The 18,676-nt window shown below is 36.4% G+C and overlaps 1 protein-coding gene across 2 annotated transcripts in view; it reads right to left on the bottom strand.

The window, feature by feature from the left end:
• Positions 1-1,247: 1,247 nt before the first annotated feature.
• Kpna5 (karyopherin subunit alpha 5) overlaps positions 1,248-18,676 on the bottom strand; it is a 46,957-nt gene continuing 29,528 nt past the window's right edge. For both annotated transcript variants that reach the window (XM_075945772.1, XM_075945764.1), the window contains 6 exons: positions 15,468-15,631; positions 13,481-13,559; positions 11,373-11,498; positions 9,503-9,630; positions 7,293-7,471; positions 1,248-4,698 (listed from right to left, as the gene is read on the bottom strand). In XM_075945772.1, the coding sequence (XP_075801887.1) occupies positions 4,511-4,698; positions 7,293-7,471; positions 9,503-9,630; positions 11,373-11,498; positions 13,481-13,559; positions 15,468-15,631 (864 nt within the window). In that variant the 3' untranslated portion in view covers positions 1,248-4,510. The remainder of the gene's footprint in view (positions 4,699-7,292; positions 7,472-9,502; positions 9,631-11,372; positions 11,499-13,480; positions 13,560-15,467; positions 15,632-18,676) is intronic.

Genomic DNA, 18,676 nt, shown 5'->3' with positions numbered 1-18,676 from the left:
TTGTAGGCTGTTTCATATCTTAGCTGTTCATCAGTGCTACGATAACAACCCAAGGTGCACTTATCTTTTTGCTGTAGCAGTTTCATTGCTTTGGGATATGTACCAGAAGGGCTCAACTTCATTAGCCATCAGACACACACACATCAAAACAAAATGAAATACTATCTCCTTCATTAGAATGACTATTAGCAAACAGAAAACAAGATAGCAAATGCCGTTTAGGATGTGCAAAAGAGAGCCTGTATATACTACTGATGGGAGTAAAATGAGTAAGACCAATCTGGAAGTGTGCAACTTTCTAAAAAACAACAAATAAAAAACAAAAACAAACAAACAAAAGAAGTAAAACTGCCTCGTGGGGCTTGATCACTTTGCTTGACAATGTTTCCATTTTCAATAGTCTTCTGTGAGATTTACACTACTGCAGTGGTTTAAATGAGATGTCTAATGTCATTCTGGCATTTAAGTACTTGGTCCCTAGTTGGTTTCTGTTTAGGAAGCATAGGAGATATGGCCTTGCTGGAGGAAGTGTGTCACTGGGGTGAATTCTGAGGCTTCAAAAGACTGGTGTTGAGGTCTCCAATCCCCCTGGAAGTTGACTGGACCATGGCGCTTTTCCCTGGCAGTAGAAATGTGTTTAGTATAGCGACCTACTATGCTTATGCACTAAACATCTCATGAAAATCACTGTGATAACTGACAGAACTGATTTATGTCTAGCATCCTGCTACTTGTTCTATTTTTGGGGGAAGAGGTCCCCTTTTTTCTCTTTTTCTAACTAGTTTTTTTTTAATTAATTTATTTATTTATTAAGGATTTCTGCCGCCTCCCCTCAACCGCCTCCCATTTCCCTCCCCCTCCCCCGATCAAGTCACCCTCCCTCATCTGCTCGAAGAGCAATCAGGGTTCCCTGACCAGTGGGAAGCCCAAGGACCGCCCACCTCTATCCAGGTCTCCAAAGGTGAGCATCCAAACTGCCTAGGCTCCCCCAAAGCCAGTACGTGCAGTAGGATCAAAAACCCACTGCGATTGTTCCTGAGTTCTCAGTATTCCTCATTGTCCTCTATGTTCAGCTAGTCCGGATTTATCCCATGCTTTTTCAGACCCAGGCCAGCTGGCCTTGGTGAGTTCCCGATAGAACATCCCCATTGTCTCAGTGTGTGGGTGCACCCCTCGCGGTTCTGAGCTAGTTTTGAATGAACTACTTTTTATGTTTCTTATTTTATAGAAATGGACAGACTGTTAACTGATGGTTGCATCTGTTTTTATTCCATTGGGAACATACAATCTCAGCAATAAAAATTAAAATAAACACATGTATAAATGCAACTGCAAAACAGTATTTTATTGTGTTTAGTAGTGTGTAACATTTCATAATATTGCATAATGCTCAAATGTTTGTTCATTTAGTTTGGTGAGAATCTCCTCATCTCATCTCATCTCACTTCCCAATCAGGGGACAACAACCTTTTAGAGCCCTACTATCCGGGCTACTTAATAGCATGTCACATTTCAGAAAACATCAGTGCTATGTACTGAAAGGAATAGAAGAAGTTCATTTTATTTCACAGTATCAAATTAAGCAACAAGTAGATTGCTGAATTTCGAACAGTAACAAAAATCCACAGACTTTTTTAAGCTTACTTTTTCCATAATACTCCTTAATAAAGAAGAAAAACTATAAAAGTGGAGGTAATAAATTCTTCTTTAGTTCTGCACCCACTGAGTCAATCTTTAACTGCAAACAGATTTCAGGAACCAAATGAGAAGCTATTTCTGTGCCAGCAGATATACTTTAAAAACAAAAAGCAAAACAAAAAATACCCTGGTTTTGGTGCTACCAATAAGTGACAAATGACACTAAAAATTAGGCTAGAATAAACTTTCAAATTAAAACTTAGAGTAAAAACAACTAAATGAACAGTAAGAACCGAGGACAGTGCATCAAGTAGTTATCAAACAAGTAAGCATGATTGCATAGTTCAACCAGTAGAAATTCAAGTTCAAGTAAATTTAACTAAAAGGACCAATTTAATTAAATGGACTCTTTCAAGCATTTTTCTTGGTATCTGCATTAATATCATAAGAATTCCCTAAAACACGTTTTATTTTATTTGGCACAGTACTTTTATAGAAGTGTCATACATCTTAGAAAAGCAACCTATCAAGTTGTGTCACGAGGGACGATATTATGATAATGAAAACAAATTTGGGGGCATTTTACATGGTGCACCTACAAAGCTATCTCTTAGACTTGGTTCAACAAAAAAGAATTAGACTTAAAGTGGTACCAAGTACCATTCATTCAAATCTAATCAATTATGCAAGATGCAGATCCAATAAATTAAATGTATATTTAAATGTTTAAAGTATGTTCAAGTTCTGTGCTTAGAAATACATTTGTCCCACTGGCATAATCTAAAATCTCCTTTGATAGGTCATTCATTCTATGTATCTGCAAACATTATATGTATTTGTGTGTATGTTTCCATGTATGTATATGCATGTACACACATACACACACACACAAGTTTCTTCTGTAAGAGCTATTTTTTGGAAGATTTGGCTTAGAGATTTGTTATAGTGACTACTGGGTTGTCAAAGCAGGCACAGCTGGCTAGGTTTGAAGTATGCTGCATCAACAAGTTCAACTAACTGATTACAAAGAACTGAATACCCTGTCACCATACACTTATAAACATCGGCACCATAAAACAGTGTTTATGTGATAAATTTACCCATCAGCTTGGTAATCTTTATATCACTACCCTGTTTCTTTGAATGTATATAATGTAAAAAGAAAACTTTTTATACTTAACTCTGTAACTTCCATTATAATAAAAAGGGCACAGACACAATCTTCTACTTAATAGTATAAAAAGACCAACAGTTACAGTCAGCCCTATGGATGGAAACTATTTAAACCTAGATTTCATGGCTGTAGGGCTTAAGTGTCTTGCTAAAGCTTAGATTCATGATATATAGCTTACAAAGTGTCCTACTATTTAAAAGTACTCCCATATACACATTCCTATGCCACATGCCTCTGATTTCCAGAAGAAACATTACAGAAGCTATCATAAATGTAATATTTTACAGACTAGACCATGAATCATATCAAAATTGTTTTAGTCCCCATCTTAAAAGCGCTTTAAATTAGGTTTTACATAAGTATTCTTAAGTTTATAGCTGGATATATCCATAACCTGCATATAACTATAAATCCAAAGACTGAGTTCAACAATCCCACATCCTCTTAGAAAATTCTACCAAGCACAGTTCTATGGGCATAATACACATGTAGGTAAATAAATAGAAATTTTCTATCAAAATCTTTTAGCCTTTCATATTCCAAGAGATCGCTTGCTGTTAACTCATAAACACATATTCAGACTGGCCGATCTGATACAAAGGTCATCAGCACACAGTTCATAATAAGCAGCAGCATCACCTGCTGGGCATTACTAAAAGGAAATATTCCTAATGTGGACTTCTACACATTAAACCATCCTTAGTTTTCATTACTATCCTCATTTAGTCGAAACATTAAATGCATTTAACAAAATTTAGTATATAACCTTGTCATTCAAGTACTCAAGTTCACAACTATACAAAGAATAAAATGTTTCAAAATTTTCTGAAAGCTCAGAGGAAACAATTACATTTTTAATTAAGTAGCTACTTTAGACTCGTGATCACCTCTGTTATGATCCTCTTTAAAATAAAGAGTGAGGATAAACACTATTCCAAAAGGGATAGCATATCTGGATAAAATATAAAATATACTAGACTAGTAGTATTTTACGTGAACAACACAGATATTTAAGTGTTTTTTAGGTATACAATGTGATCAACACAAACAGCTTCTCTCTTCATATCTGCCACTGATTTTGAACAATCAGCACACTATTTCTTCTGTTTTATAAATAAATTCTGTATGCTTTCTGTTGCAATTGTTTGGAGTATAACATATAGCACAGTGATTTATAATCTAAAGTAATAAAGATTATCATATTTTAATTCAGCTCTTATATGACTTCGTGCTTCTGAAGCTATTTTTGCTTTTATGTTTGCTTCAAGACAGAGGTAGATTTAGTAAAGCCTGGGCACTGCCAGACTTCCTGCCAAAATGCAATTATCAATATTCACAACACTGCTATTGTGCAGTTTTCAAGAATACTTGAAAAGTTCAGAACCATTATATAACACTAAGCCCTCCTTTTCAAGCTTGAGTGAAATAATTGCATAATGAATGTATATTCACAAATAGCTATAAAAGTTCAAACAACAGAAGACAAATATAGCTACATCAAAATGAACAACCAAAACAACAAACAGAAATCTATTTTAAAAGGGGTGCATCTGAATGGAAACTTTTGTTTCATTTTTGCTTTTTAAAAGTGCATCGTATTTTTTCTTTTCCATATTACATAAAAATATTTCTACCAATACTCGTAATGTGAAAAAGAAATCAGAAGCTAGCCACTTTAGTCATTTTCTTCACCACCCGTTAGAGCTGAAATCCTTCCATTGGTGCCTCCTGCTGCTGAAATACAAACTGTTGCTGGCTTTCATCCACTGTAGGTACAATGCTGGGATCATCATCTTCTACACCAAAATAGTGTTCAATCAGATCAAAAGCCTTTTGATAAACTTCCTGATTTTCATGACTTTGCAGAAACTCAATTTTATCCAAGCCTATCACAGAAAGAACACATACAAGAAACAAATTATTATTAGGGCTTCGGTATATATTATATGAAAATAACAAAACAATAGCATCCATTCACTTCAGAAGTTTTTCAATTTATTTTTTGCACAAATCAATGAGTTTACACTTAAGCCATATTCTTTAAGAATGACGAGTATAGGAACCTAGGGATGTAGTTCACTTGGTAAGAATGCTTGACTCGCACACAGGAAACCATAGATTCAAACACCATTATTGCATAAAACCAGGCAAGTGGGACATGCCTGAAATCCTAGCACTTCATAGACAAAAGTTCAAGATCATCCTTGACTACACAAAGAGCTCCAGGACAGCCCAGGCTAATGAGATCCAGCCTTTCTAACTAAGAATACATAAATAAGTAAACAGGGGGGAAAGTACAGGGAAGTACAACGTGAAGACAGGCACCCGCTAGGAAGGAAGATTACAGCTCTAGCCAGCCTGCTGCTCTGTGTTCTTGACTAAGACAACAAGTTCCATTATCTGCACTTGAGTTACAGAAGTCTAGTTTTAGACTAACTCCACAGACCCTTTCAAGAACAATGCTAAACAATGAAAAACCAAAAGAGAAACAAAGCAAATAAACAAAGTAAACCATTTTGAACTAGAGGGTTTCAGTACGAAACACATGCAAACTATATTTGACTCCATGACACTTCACAACAAAATATCATATATAGTTACAGAATGTCCCCAAAGTACAACCTATAAATGAACCTTGAAAAAAAATTCATTCTGAAAGAATGAGAGAAATGTATAGCATCCTATTTTATTGCTTTCAGGAAAAAAATTCTACACAGATTTGAGTAATGCTAGAATATTTTTCATTCAAAGACAAATTACATTGGGCCAACTAGATGACTCAGCAGGTAAGGGCACCTGGCAGCCCCCAGGAAGTGGAAGGCGAGAGCTGATGCCACAAAGCTCTCCTCTGACACTCACATGTGCACTGTGGAGCTCATGTCCACAAACGCACACTAATAATAAAAACTCTCTTTAAAGAAGACCTGACACTGGATATTGTATAGTAAGGAATAAGCAAAGCAGCCCCCGTCTCCGTACACAAACACAGAACACCCCCAAACTCCAGTATAATCTGGGATTAAAAAGACTGTTCATAAGGAAATACTGATTTTTAACTTTATTTTTTATTTATGTGTATATGTGTCAGCAAGCTTGAACTTACGTGCATGCAGGAACCTAAAAAAGTCTGAATCTATGGATCACCTGAAACAGGAGGTTGTGACCTGCCCATGTGGTTACTGGAACAGAATCTGGGTCCTAAACTAGCACAGTGTGCTGGCTGGATTTTGTCAACATGACACAACCTAAATATATCTGGGAAAGGAGAACTACAACTGAGAAAATGCCTCCATAAGATCAGGCTGTGGGCAAGCTTCTGGGCATTTTCTTAATTAGTGATTGATGGAGGAGGGCCCATCCATTGTGGGTGGTGCCAATATAAGAAAGCAGGTTGAGCAAGCCATGGGGAGCCACAGATATCTTATATATTTTGAAATAAGGTTAATATACCTCAGGCTTCATTTAAGAATCTTAAGTAAAAGCTTCAATATACAAAAAAAATTGAGACTTAATAGAGAACAGTAAATATTCCTATAATAAATCTTTTAAAATTCAATTTAGGTTCAACTCTATTGGGAGTTAAATTTCTTAAGAAGACAAAAAAGATTGACTAAGATAAGTTTGGTGCTGTACATCTCTAATCCCAGCACTTGGGAGAGAGAAGCAGGAGGCTCTCTGTGATTAATTAGCTGGTCTACACAGCAAGTTCTAGGATAGCAAGGACTGTACAGGCAGAAGCTGTTGCTCCCCTTCCCCCAACCAAAGGGGAGGGAAGGAGAAGGGAAGGAGAGAAAAATCTGACCAACAAAAATTAATTTTTGCCAGATGGTAGTGACTGACACATAACTTTAAACCCAGCACCCAGGAGGCATGGACCATTATGCCCAGATGAATTTTCAGGAATGCAAATGCTGGAAACTGAGGTGGATGCCAACCTTGGGCTATCTAGTGAGTTCTATGCCTGTCTCAGCTACACAGCTGACAGTTATTATTAAAAAAAAATCCCAAACCAAGCCCAAAACTGCTACCAGTAAACAGAAGAAATAAAATTTCACACAAAAATATTATTTTGGCTTATATAAAGCACTAAACAATTTAGAAACTAATGATCAATTATAAGCATGTAGCTAAAACTGCTAAAATATTACTTAAACTATACTTACACATCTATTTGATACCTTATACATCTATTCAATCATGGAGAAATGTACAACACACACTACTTAAATCAATTTAAAGTACTTGTTCAAAAATATAAAAAGGAAGGTATACAAGAAAAGTTAAATTGTAAAAAGAAAAGTAAACGATGAAGATGAATTGCTGCAATGAGTCATGGGCAATTATTTTTAAATATTATACTGCATTTATAATGAAGAAAACTGATGGAATGGGGAGGGTGGAGGTGCAGAAGGGGGAGAGGCCTTTTAGGGCAGGTCATTATGAATTAACTATAACTACAAACTTTCAACTGCCTGCTTACCATATGCTTCTTCAATGAGAGAACAGTATGGATTGACACTCATTCCATTCTGCTTAGATTCTTGTTCTCCAAGACGTAAAATATTTTCAAGTCCATTCAAAGCCACTTGAACTATTTTGGAGTCCATGACAGTCAAAAGGTCACAAAGTGGTTTAATGCAGCCCAAGGTTACTAAATACCTTCACCAAAATTTTAAAGAGAAATGGGGGAGGAGGGTTTAAACAATGCAAATCATAATAAAACAAAACCAGAATGAAATGTTATATAACCAATAATAAAAGTGTTTTTATACACACTTGTTGCTGTTCTTTTTTGAGTTAGGGTTTCACTATGTAGCCCTTGCTAGCCTGGAACTTGCTATGTAGGTCAGGCTGGCCTTGAACTCACAGATTTGACTGCCTCTGCCTCTGCCTCCTGAGCGCTGGGATTACAGGGGTATGTCTCTATATCTGGCTTAAATGCAGAAAGTATTTTATTTACATTGCAATCTGCAACCCTTTTTCTCCTGTTATCCAGTTTCACGTACTTAGCAATAATAGAATTACAAATACTACAAAATGTATACACACAGACCAGCACTTGGATGATTTTGCTAAGGAGGGTTAGAAATAGTAGGTTCCACCCATTCTTTTTTAAAAGTGAAATGTGTTCTCTCTTTCCTTCCCTCCCTCCTCCTTGGTTTATTCGTTGGGAAGGTACAAATGAGAAGGAAAGGAAACACCAAATTAAATCAAAAGATTTCTTACAACAGCAATCACAGTCAATGCTCTGAAACATACACTGTATTTCAGAAATTCAAAGGATCGAAAGAAGAAAACAGGCTACCTGGTAAATGTGAACCAGTACTGTTTACTGAAGTAGCCCATAATTGCCTAATGCATTACTATTTCCTACTTTCCACTTCCTCTAATATAAATGAAACACAAAGGGCAAAAACAGGCTTTGAAGCCAGATTGCATGGTTTCAAATTCTAATTCCATTTTTAGTTAGTTATGTGCCTTTGAGCTCTCTACCCCACTTTCCCAACAGGAAGTATTTTATAGAAGTTTCTGCTCCTTTGAAAAAGGAGTGTGTGTGTGTGTGTGTGTGTGTGTGTGTGTATACATATATTTTCAAATATTATACAGCTTTTGTGGGAAAATGTATGGCATTGAAAAAGGCATACAACAGTGAGAACTTGTCTCTAAAAACCAAAAACAAACAAGATAATGATCTAACCCCTGGTGGACTTAAAATCCTTTGATTCATTAACATAACATCATAATTTGTCTTACTTTATAAAGTTTTAAGAGTTACATATTTGTTAGAAAATATTTCTTAAATAGTGACTTCGAGTTTTATGGAAGAATTCTTAAAATGAGAGGGTTATATAGAGAAGTCAAATTTATCTGAGGTACAAAGTCTATCTTTGCTATACAAGTCAAAAAGATTGAAGACACATGATACAAAGAGACTGGAATCAATATTTGAAATGACAATTACAAAAGACAGCAGTACCTTATTCTAACTGAGAACCTAATATTCATTAAGCACTGTCCTGAGCATTCCAAGTGCATACATTTCACTTTTGATACAGTTACTGAATTCATTAGCAAGAAAAAACTGGACTAGAAAGGTTAAATGATTCTGTCAAAATTGATCCTCTCACAAGTTTACCAAAGGATGAGGACTTGATCAGTATTTGGCCAGGCTTACTTAAAGTCATGGACCAATTCTGAATGCTGTCAGTAATATATATAATAAAAGGCATAGATTATTAACACAGTACAGGAGGACAAGGACAAATAGTGCATAAAAGTATTACACTATCTACTGCAAGACAACAACCAATAAAGAGAGAAGACCATTAAACAAATGCGTATTTTAATTTTACTTTAAACATGCTGACATTCATATTTGTTACTTCTATATAATGAAGTTAATTTTGTGGTTTTAATGCTTGAAACAAATCTAATACCTATGACAGTTTATTCTGCAAATCAACAAATTCTTCCATTCAAAGTTCTAATCTCTACCGAGGAAGATGGGTTAACTTTCACTTAAGCAAAATAATAAAAGAAACCAAATAAAAAGATACAACAAATGCTGTCATTTCCTGTTAATGCATGTCAAACAGACCTAAAAATGTTAGTTTCATCAATCAATAAAAAAAGTTTATTTCAAATTGTCTGATTCATATTAAAAGACAGTGTTAAAGAATCTAAGTCCACCTTATTTGCTCTGGAGTGCCTCCCGATGTGGCATTAGTTATAGCCCATGCTGCTTCTTTTCTGGTACGAAATTCCGCTTTCTGGAGAACCTCAATCAAAACAGGGAAAATACTTGCATCTATGACAGCCTAAGAAGAAAAATAATCCCACAAAATTAATGCAAATACTGTTTCAGAACTACTGTCACATGGAGTACTGAAGTAAAGAGGCTTTAAAATCTGAGAGCAGCTGGAGGATGGCTCAGCAGTTATGGGTTTGCCTTTTACAGAGGACATGGGTTTGGGTCACAGCAAAGACACCAGGGGACTCCTGATGACCTGTGCCTTCAGTTCCAGGGGATCTGACACCCTGGCTACCACAGGAACCTGTACACATGGTGCTTTACATAAACTCACTCAGGTGCACACACAAACAACTTTTTTTAAAAATTTAACTTTATTTTATGTGCATTGGCGTAAAGGTGTTAGATCCCCTGGGACTGGACTCTCAGACAGCTGTGAGCTGCCATGTGGGTGCTGGAAACTGAACCCCGGGTCCTCTGGAAGAGCAATCAGTGCTCCTAACCACTGAGCCATCTCTCCAGCCCCACACACAATTTTTTAAAATTTTAAAATGTAAGACATTTTCAAAAGATTCTGTTTATAATCTGTCAACACTTTAACTGCTTTTTTTTTCTGAAAAAAGAAATGAGCTTTTGTAAAGAATGGAGACTGTGTCAGTAAAATATAAACATCAAAGGTGATAAACCGTAGGCATGTGACTAACCAAGTGGGTGTTCTTTGGCTCAAAAAAGTTGACAGAGCTCCAGTGTGGGTCTCTGTCTCTATCTCCATCCATCACCAGATGAAGGTTCTATGATGATATGCAAGATATTCATCAGTATTGCTCTAGGATAGGGTCATTTCAGGTTCCCTATCCTCAGCTGCCCAAGGAACTAACTGGGGACTCCCAAGGTCCCAATGAGGAGCAGAAGGAGGGAGAACATGAGCAAAGAAGTCGGGACCACGAGGGGTGCACCCACCCACTGAGACAGTGGAGCTGATCTATTGGGAGCTCACCAAGGCCAGCTGGACTGTGACTAAAAAAGCATGGGATAAAACTGGACTCTCTGAACATGGCGAACAATGAGGGCTGATGAGAAGCCAAGGACAATGGCACGGGGTTTTGATCCTACGTAATGTGCTGGCTTTGTGGGAGCCTAGCCAGTTTGGATGTTCACCTTCCTAGATATGGACGGAGGGGGGAGGAAACCCTGACTGCTCTTTGGACTGGAGAGGGAGGGGGAAAGGAGTGGGGGGAGGGGGAGAAAGGTGGGAGGAGGGGGAGGGAAATGGGAGGCTGGGAGGAGGTGGAAACTTGTTTTTTTTTTTTCTCCTTTTCTCAATTAAAAAAAAAAAAAGTTGACAGACCTAATAAACACTGAAAGCCAACAGAAAGATGATTCCTAACATTTAATCCTCTGCCCAGACTGGGTCTCCCCATACAGTCCATTCTGGCCCCAAAATCATCATCCTGAATCTCTCTCAATTTAAACCTGATGGGACACTTTTTTTTTTTCAAAAAGAAAAAATCTTTTCTTCTTCCCAGACAAGGTGTCCCTATATAGCCCATTTGGCCTCAAAATCATACTTTCCTTCTGCTTCAGCTTCTTAAGTACCAGGATTACAGGTGGGAACTACAGTGCTCAGCAGAAACCATTCATTTCTCTAGACTAACTTTATGGTTCAGATACTTTTATAGACGTAATTGGTATTCCTCACTAGAATACTAAACACAAATGCTATTATTTAGAGAAGAAAAGGTCATGTTGAATGCCGGGTATCTCAGCTTAGACCTTCCTATTGTCATCTCAACTCTGCAAGGCACTTACCTGGATCTGAGCTCTGTTTCCTGCAGTGATGTTAGAAATGGTCCAGCAGGCTTCCTTTCTAATTGACTCCTTTGGACTACCCAACAAGTGTAAGAGGCAGGGCAATGCAGAACAGTTCAAAATGACCTAAATTGGGTAAGACAGAAAACAAAAAGGGTTTTAGTATAAATGCAAAAATCTTATGAATTACTTAGAAGTACAGAAATCAATCTGAAAACAAAGAAATAAATTACTTTCAAGGTAAAAATTAGGCAACTGTTAACCTTTCCACCTTGCTTTTTGCAAAGCTTCCCTAGAGCTAGTGCAGTTCTCCACCAGAGTGGGAGTCAGAGACATGGCCTTCAAATACACAAATTAAAGTAACAAAGCTCCAGCATTATCAGCACAGATTATGCTTTGAAGACTATTACCAAGTAGGAAAGATTTGAAACGGTTAGGATTTCTGGTCATACCCATAGAAATGTCTGCAAAGTTCAATGTAGAAAATTACTCAAAGAAAGATTTAGTGATGGAAGACAGGATTTAACCTCATTTTCAAAACAAATTACTGAATGATATTCTTTCCCCAACAGGTTTCTATAGCATCACAAAAAAATTTCAAGTACAGAATAAATTTTTCTGCTTTCATAATTTGGCTTTTATAATGAAATATTATCTAATTAGGTGTGTGGCTAATGCCTTTAATCCCAGTATTAAAAAAGCAGAGATGAGCAGGTTTAAGTTCAAAGCCAGTCAGAGTTACTAATGAGACCCTGTCTCAGACAAAAATCAACTGACTTAAGTACTGTCTGCTTTGTCCTATATTCACAATCATCCACAATGCTTTTTGATTTACTAAGGGTAGAAGGTATGCAGCATTAGGACCTTGAAAATTTTGCTGGTAAGTGCAGTGTATCCCAGAATAGAGAGCTACCATTAAAATGGGTATTATGGACTGACTGCTAATGATTACTCTCAAAATAGAAGTCTAGCCCAAATCTGGAGTCAATCTTAACCTCTTACCATTCTCCAAAAACAGGCATGTGTAAACAAGTTAATCACCAATTCTGGAACCATTTCCTTGTTATCTTTCCTTTGGCTTCATAGTCTATAACCTATGTATAATAAACGACAGCTCCTATTCAAATTTAATGGTTCTTAAACATACCTCAGGGTATCTGCCTTTCTCCTCTACTGAAGTGCTACTCTACTTATTTAGTTCCACCTGTCTACAGAAACTACAGATTTCTCATCACACTCAACTTTTCCACTAATCCTCAACAGCACTTACTGGATTGATCATAGCACATTCATTTCCTTGTTAGTTTGTTTTAAGTCTCAAGCTCTATTGATTTAGTTAGCTGGGCACCCGGCTTTATTTCAATGACTTCTAACTAGTTAAGATTCTGAATGAGATAGCCCAGGTTTGAGGTCTCCATCCGGTCACTTCCCTTGGAGCTTGTCCTGCAGAAGAGGAGGAACTGTGGGAGCCACGGGAATTGAGCACACCAGGCCCCAAAGGCCTAGAGACTCAACTAAGCAGGGCTCATGGTAATTTTTCAGAGACTGAAGTGGCAGTCACACAACCTGCATGAGTCTGTGCTAGGTCCTGTGCATGTATGTTATGGTTGTTGGCTTAGTGTTTTGGGAGATTCCTGACAGTGGAAGTGGGGGTGTCTCTAACTCTTTTGCCTGTTCTCGCGACCCTGTTCCTCTTAGTGAGTTGCCTCACCTAGCCTTAATGTGAGGGTTTCTGCCTGGTCCTATTGTACCTTGTCATTCCATGTCCAATTGATGCCCCTGGGAGGCCTGCTCTTTTCTGGGGTATGTGGGGAAATGGAGACGGCTGGGGGAGGAACTGGGAGGAGTGGAGGGAGGAGAAGCTGCAGTCAAGATGTACTGTATGAGAGAAGAATAAATTAAAAAGACTTTGAATCCTCTGAGAAGAACACTTGGTATATTTGCACTAACAGGGTTCTATGATAGTATATTCCCAATAAGGTAACTGAAGCTGAAAACTGGGCTTACTGCCACAGACAACTGTATAATTATACTAATAAGGCCTTGAACATATAATCAAGTGATATGAAACAATAATGCTAACAATGTGTCATAAATTCTGAACTTACCTGTGTTTGAATATCATCACCAGTCACAATATTACCAACTGCTCTTAATGCAGGTGACACAACTTTATAGTCATTGTGCCTAAAAATAAAAAATATGAGCTTATACACTAATAAGTTAACATTTATATAAGTTGAAAAATAGTACATAAATCTTCTGTATCTATCACCCAGAGATCCTACTCAATTTTTACTTACTAATATTTCAAAAACAAAAAATATCTAATCCAGTATTATAAATGCTATATAACCTCAGTTTATCTTATTAGATGACATATTGTATATACTCTGTCTTATTATTAGGTACTTAACTCTGGTCCTAATTAAGACTGTATATCATGTTACACTTCGTCTCTATTCCAATTCCTCCTCTATACTATTTGATGAAGAAATAGTTGAGATCACGTAAAAATCCCATTCTTTAACCTATTTAATTTATTTTAGAGATTATAATTACATTTCTCCCTTCCCTTTTCTCACTTCAAACCCTACCTTATACTCCTTCCTTCTGTTCTTCAAATTATGATCTATTTTTTACAAATTGTTATTGCATGCCTATGTTTATGTATACACATATTTCTAAATATACATGTACATTTTCAGTGTTAGTATCTGTTGGCTCATTACCTGAATTAGTACTTATTTGTATTTTTTATAATCATTTTGAAAACTACCATCTTGACCATATACCTTATCTGCCTACTGACCCAGCTACATATTGTAAAGTGGACTCTGGGTTGTTGCTAGTCACTAATTTATAATAATACATGAATGTTATTTATTCCCAAGATAATTGTTTTCTGTGTTCATCTAATTTTTCCTCATTCTAATGCAATAATTTCTCTAAGAAAAGCTCCTTTTCTTAAGTAAACAGTGATACTTGGAGACAAAGAGTTGTGGCTTTAGTGTGCTTACTTATTTTTAGAGAGGTGTCCATGGCCCCAAAGCCTTAACATACATATGCACACACATACTTAAACAGCTCCTTATTTTGAAAGCCATGAGTTTACTCTGAGGGATTTAGTTCTAATCTAACAGCAAAGCCTTTTTCCCTTTGTATTTTCTGACTAAAAGTCAGTTGCTTTACTTCACATCTTCCTACATAAAGATAATCTGACAAGAGAGGCTACCAAGAATTGAGTTTTTGGCTTTAAACTTTGTTCTGGTCTGCTGTCTACCCACTCAAGTAGAAATCACCACTGTGCCTGTCTAGCTTTCGCTGATACTATTCTCATATTGGAACATCAACCCTTTAACCAAGCTCTATCTGTTGTGCTTTCTGTTTGGTGGTTCTTTGAGATAAGGTCTCACTATGTGGTTCTGGGTGGTCCAGAACTAGCTATGCCTGAAACTCAGAGATCCACCTGCCCCTGCCTTAAGTGCTGGGACTAAAGGCATGAACTATCATGCCTGGTTTGCTATTAATGGCTTTTTAACAAAATGAAGACAACTGTAAGGAAGGTTGGAGGATAAAGAAGTATAACATCTTTATAAACGAAATTTTCTTTTAATGTCTTTGCATGGAAAAGCTGTAACTATAAACAAATGTAGTAATAATTGGCCAGTAGGAGAAACATCATGGAGACACTAAGTGAATTTCCTAGCTTTGTTTCAAATTAATTATTACAAAGAATAATAAACTAGATTACTGGTTCTGTGAAAGCAGTAACTCTATTCTCTCCTAATAACATTTCACATGTCACCTTTGGTACTAACAAAATTCCCTAAATGATTCCTGAGTTAAGGCTCCTTCCTTCAAAAAATAAAAGTTTAATTCATACAGAGATTAATTTATAAAGTAATTTCATTGTATTTCAGAATATATGTTAAAGGACTAGTATTTAAGGATTATAGATACTCTCTAAAGGGTGGAGTTAGTAACTTTTTAATTCTTCCTAAAGATGGTGATTTTTGAAATGTTTAAAAACACGATCTTAATTGTTAAACTTAATATACAATCACATAACAACTAAGTGTAAATTATAGTTACATCAAAAGTTCCACCAATCTTCGACAGACTCCAGAATCAATGACTACTTGAATTTTATCATTGGGCCCATCAGAGAGATAAGAAAGGGCCCAGCAAACATCTGCTAACACATCTGGATCACTGCTAAACAACAATCGTGATAAGACGTTTAAGCAAGGTGAAATCTGTAAGAAAAAAAATGAGTTAATATTTAATTATTCTCTTTAGTATCAAGATTCCTTAGCAAAATGTAGAAACTTAGTTTAAGACCCAAATCTAATACAATAAAGAATTCTATCATATTAAGATATTCTATCATAATATCAAGATTATGATTAAGTATTTGAGTATCAAAATGAATATGGTTGCTATTAATTGGTTATTAACTAAAACATGTTAAAGCAATAAAATATATATAGTATCTTCATTTAATATTTAAGCTATATAGACATCCAGACTAAAAAGCCTACATGCTTCATATTAACGAATAAATTATTAGTTTTTTATTCATTACATGTGCTCAATACAAATAAGCTGAATAAACTTGAGCAGCAAAGATAGAGGAAATGTAAAAAAAATATTCTGAAAGGTTTTCCATAAGAAGCCACTACTGCTAGCACATACTTCTTTTTCTTGTTTTATTTTAAGATGCTGGGACTTGAACTCAGGGCCCTGCATATGCTAGTTAGCCATAAGATAGACTGCCTATCCTGGTCTCACGTTAGCTAGCCAGAAGACAGACCCCCTATCCTTGTCTCAAATTTCAATATCCTGCCTCAGTGTAGGGTTACAGATATGTGCCACCATACTCAGCTCTATCTCTTTTTACTGTAATGAATAATGCTGTAAAATTTCAACTAAAACAAAATTCAACAGGTGTGTCCAAATGCACACCTGTAATCCCAGTTCTCAGAAGGCTGAGGCAGGAGGATGAAGATTTTGAGGTCAGCCCCAACTACATAATGAAATATTGTCTGAAACAAACAAGCAAAACCCAAAGAAAATACCAGCTAAAACATGACAAAAGAAACCCCTCTAGCACCGTAATTATTTCAATCCTTCATCTAACTACAACTAATCAGTGTGAAAGGGAGCAAGGCACTTGACAGCTCTCAAGGCTGTTTTCAATTCTGTGAAACAGAAGATCAGTTCTGTGATCTCTGCTATATTCCTGCCAGACAGCCCTAGTTCTCATGCTATTTGCAACCTCCGTGGTAGGAATAAATTACCTATTATCTGTATATCCAAATTTCTTCACTTGTAAAACAGACACAGGAAAGAACTGTTGGGTGTGTAAGAACGCATGCAGTAGCTAAGAACATGCCTGGCATCACTCACATAGGAATCACTCACATATTAGCTCTTTTTCCCCATTACCAGTACTGAGTCTCTTACCAACTTATTTTGAATTCTTTTAACTGGCAACCTCCCATCTCCCTTAATCTTATCTCTCAGATAGGAGATACAGTAGTGGCTTTCATTTTCATTCCTTTTCTGTTGAAGATACATCCCAACCCACCCGTGGATGTCTGAAATCATGCACAGGTCTCTATGGCTTTCCTATATACACAGAGATAGGTGAATTGTCTTTCTAGTTCAACTAAGCCCTGTCAGGCACTGAAGCTGAAGTTTCAATAACAAAATTAGCATGAATCATTTTAGTTCTTTATAATTTTATGGACAAATGATTTTTCTCTTACCAAAGACTTTACCAACCTCATTATAAATTTTTCTTTTCTTATTAGTTCAAAAAATTTTATATTTTCATTTAAATGAGAAGCACTTCACAGCATGAACAAAAATTATTTGTAACAGGGTAGGAGAGTAGAAGGTTATGTAATGGTACATAGAAAGGAATGCAGTTTAAAGCTCATGAATTACTTATTTTGGGCTTTCTTGTTTGACATGTTTAGACAAAAAGTAGTTGAAAACTCAGAAATCAAAACTAAAAATAACAGTAGCAGTACATATGTTAAAAATGTCATAAATTAAAAAGAATTAGGATGTTTTAATGTTAGTTTTTCCTCGATCACTAAAGACTGAATCAGTACATAAACTATATCTTCTAAAACTAGTTTTACTTTTGCTGCATCTTTCCTCTAAGAATAACAGAAGGGCTGACATACAGAATTTGGCTTATAAAAGACACATGCCCATCCATAAGTTAGTAAACAGAATTAACACAACTGGATCCTTCATCAATAACATGCATCCACCCCTACCAACAACCTTTTTCTTTAAAAAGGGAAACTGTTATTGAATTCTTCTTTTGAAACATGCTTTTTTAAAAGATATTACTGAACACATAATTGACTTGCTATTTTTACAAATAAATAAATATTTACAATTTCCATAGTTTAAAATTTTAATCTAGTATTATTACATGAAAGTCATATAGAAAAAGAATTTGGATCCTGTGGTAGCTTGAATGACAATGGCCCCTACAGGCTCAGATGTTAGAAGACTTGGTCCCCAGTTGGTGAAACTGGAACTGTTTTGGAAAGGATTAGGGTGTGTGGCCTAGTTGGAGGAAGTGTGTCATTGGGAGAAGGCTTTGAAGTTTCAAGACTCTTGCCAATACCAGTGTGTTCTCTACCTCCTGCTTGTGGGTAAAGATGTGAGCTCGCAGCTTCTGTTCTAGTCAATACATTTGCAGCTTGTCTACTTTGCTCTGACGTCATGGACTCTAACCCTATGAAACGCTTTATTGGCCATGGTCACAGCATCAGTAAAGTCACTAATATAGATCTTCAGAATGTTTAAGAACAGAAGGAACTCCTAAGGCCAAACATGTTAAGAATCATTTATTAAGAACTATTTATTAGTTGTTTTAAACATAGAGAATGGCTAAAGCAAAGCATGCTGTGTGAATAGGAGGAGCAGCAAACAGTCTAGTGAGGCCAGAATGTAAAGAGGATGGCAAACAGGACCTGAGGAAGGGAGATCACAGTGGGCTGGTGTATGACAATTCTTACAGGGTATTTAACAAAATTACTGGGAACAGAGGTACAGTTTCCAAGTTGTGGATTATTCTGGCTGCTTTCTTGGGAACAAAAAAAAAAAGAAAGAAAGAAAAGAAAATGATAGTTAGGCCAAAGAAAGTATAAGGATGATTTGCTAAAAAGCTATCACAACAACCCCAGTGCTAAAAGGTGCTGCATCCTATAGTATGAAGAGGTGATATATTTCCTTCCTCAATATGGTACTCTGAAACACTTCAAACCTACAGA

The sequence above is a fragment of the Microtus pennsylvanicus genome, chromosome 1 (genome assembly GCF_037038515.1).
Source record: "Microtus pennsylvanicus isolate mMicPen1 chromosome 1, mMicPen1.hap1, whole genome shotgun sequence".
NCBI lineage: Eukaryota > Metazoa > Chordata > Mammalia > Rodentia > Cricetidae > Microtus > Microtus pennsylvanicus.
Note: the sequence above shows the minus strand (reverse complement) of the source record. Positions and strands in the feature narration are given on the sequence as shown.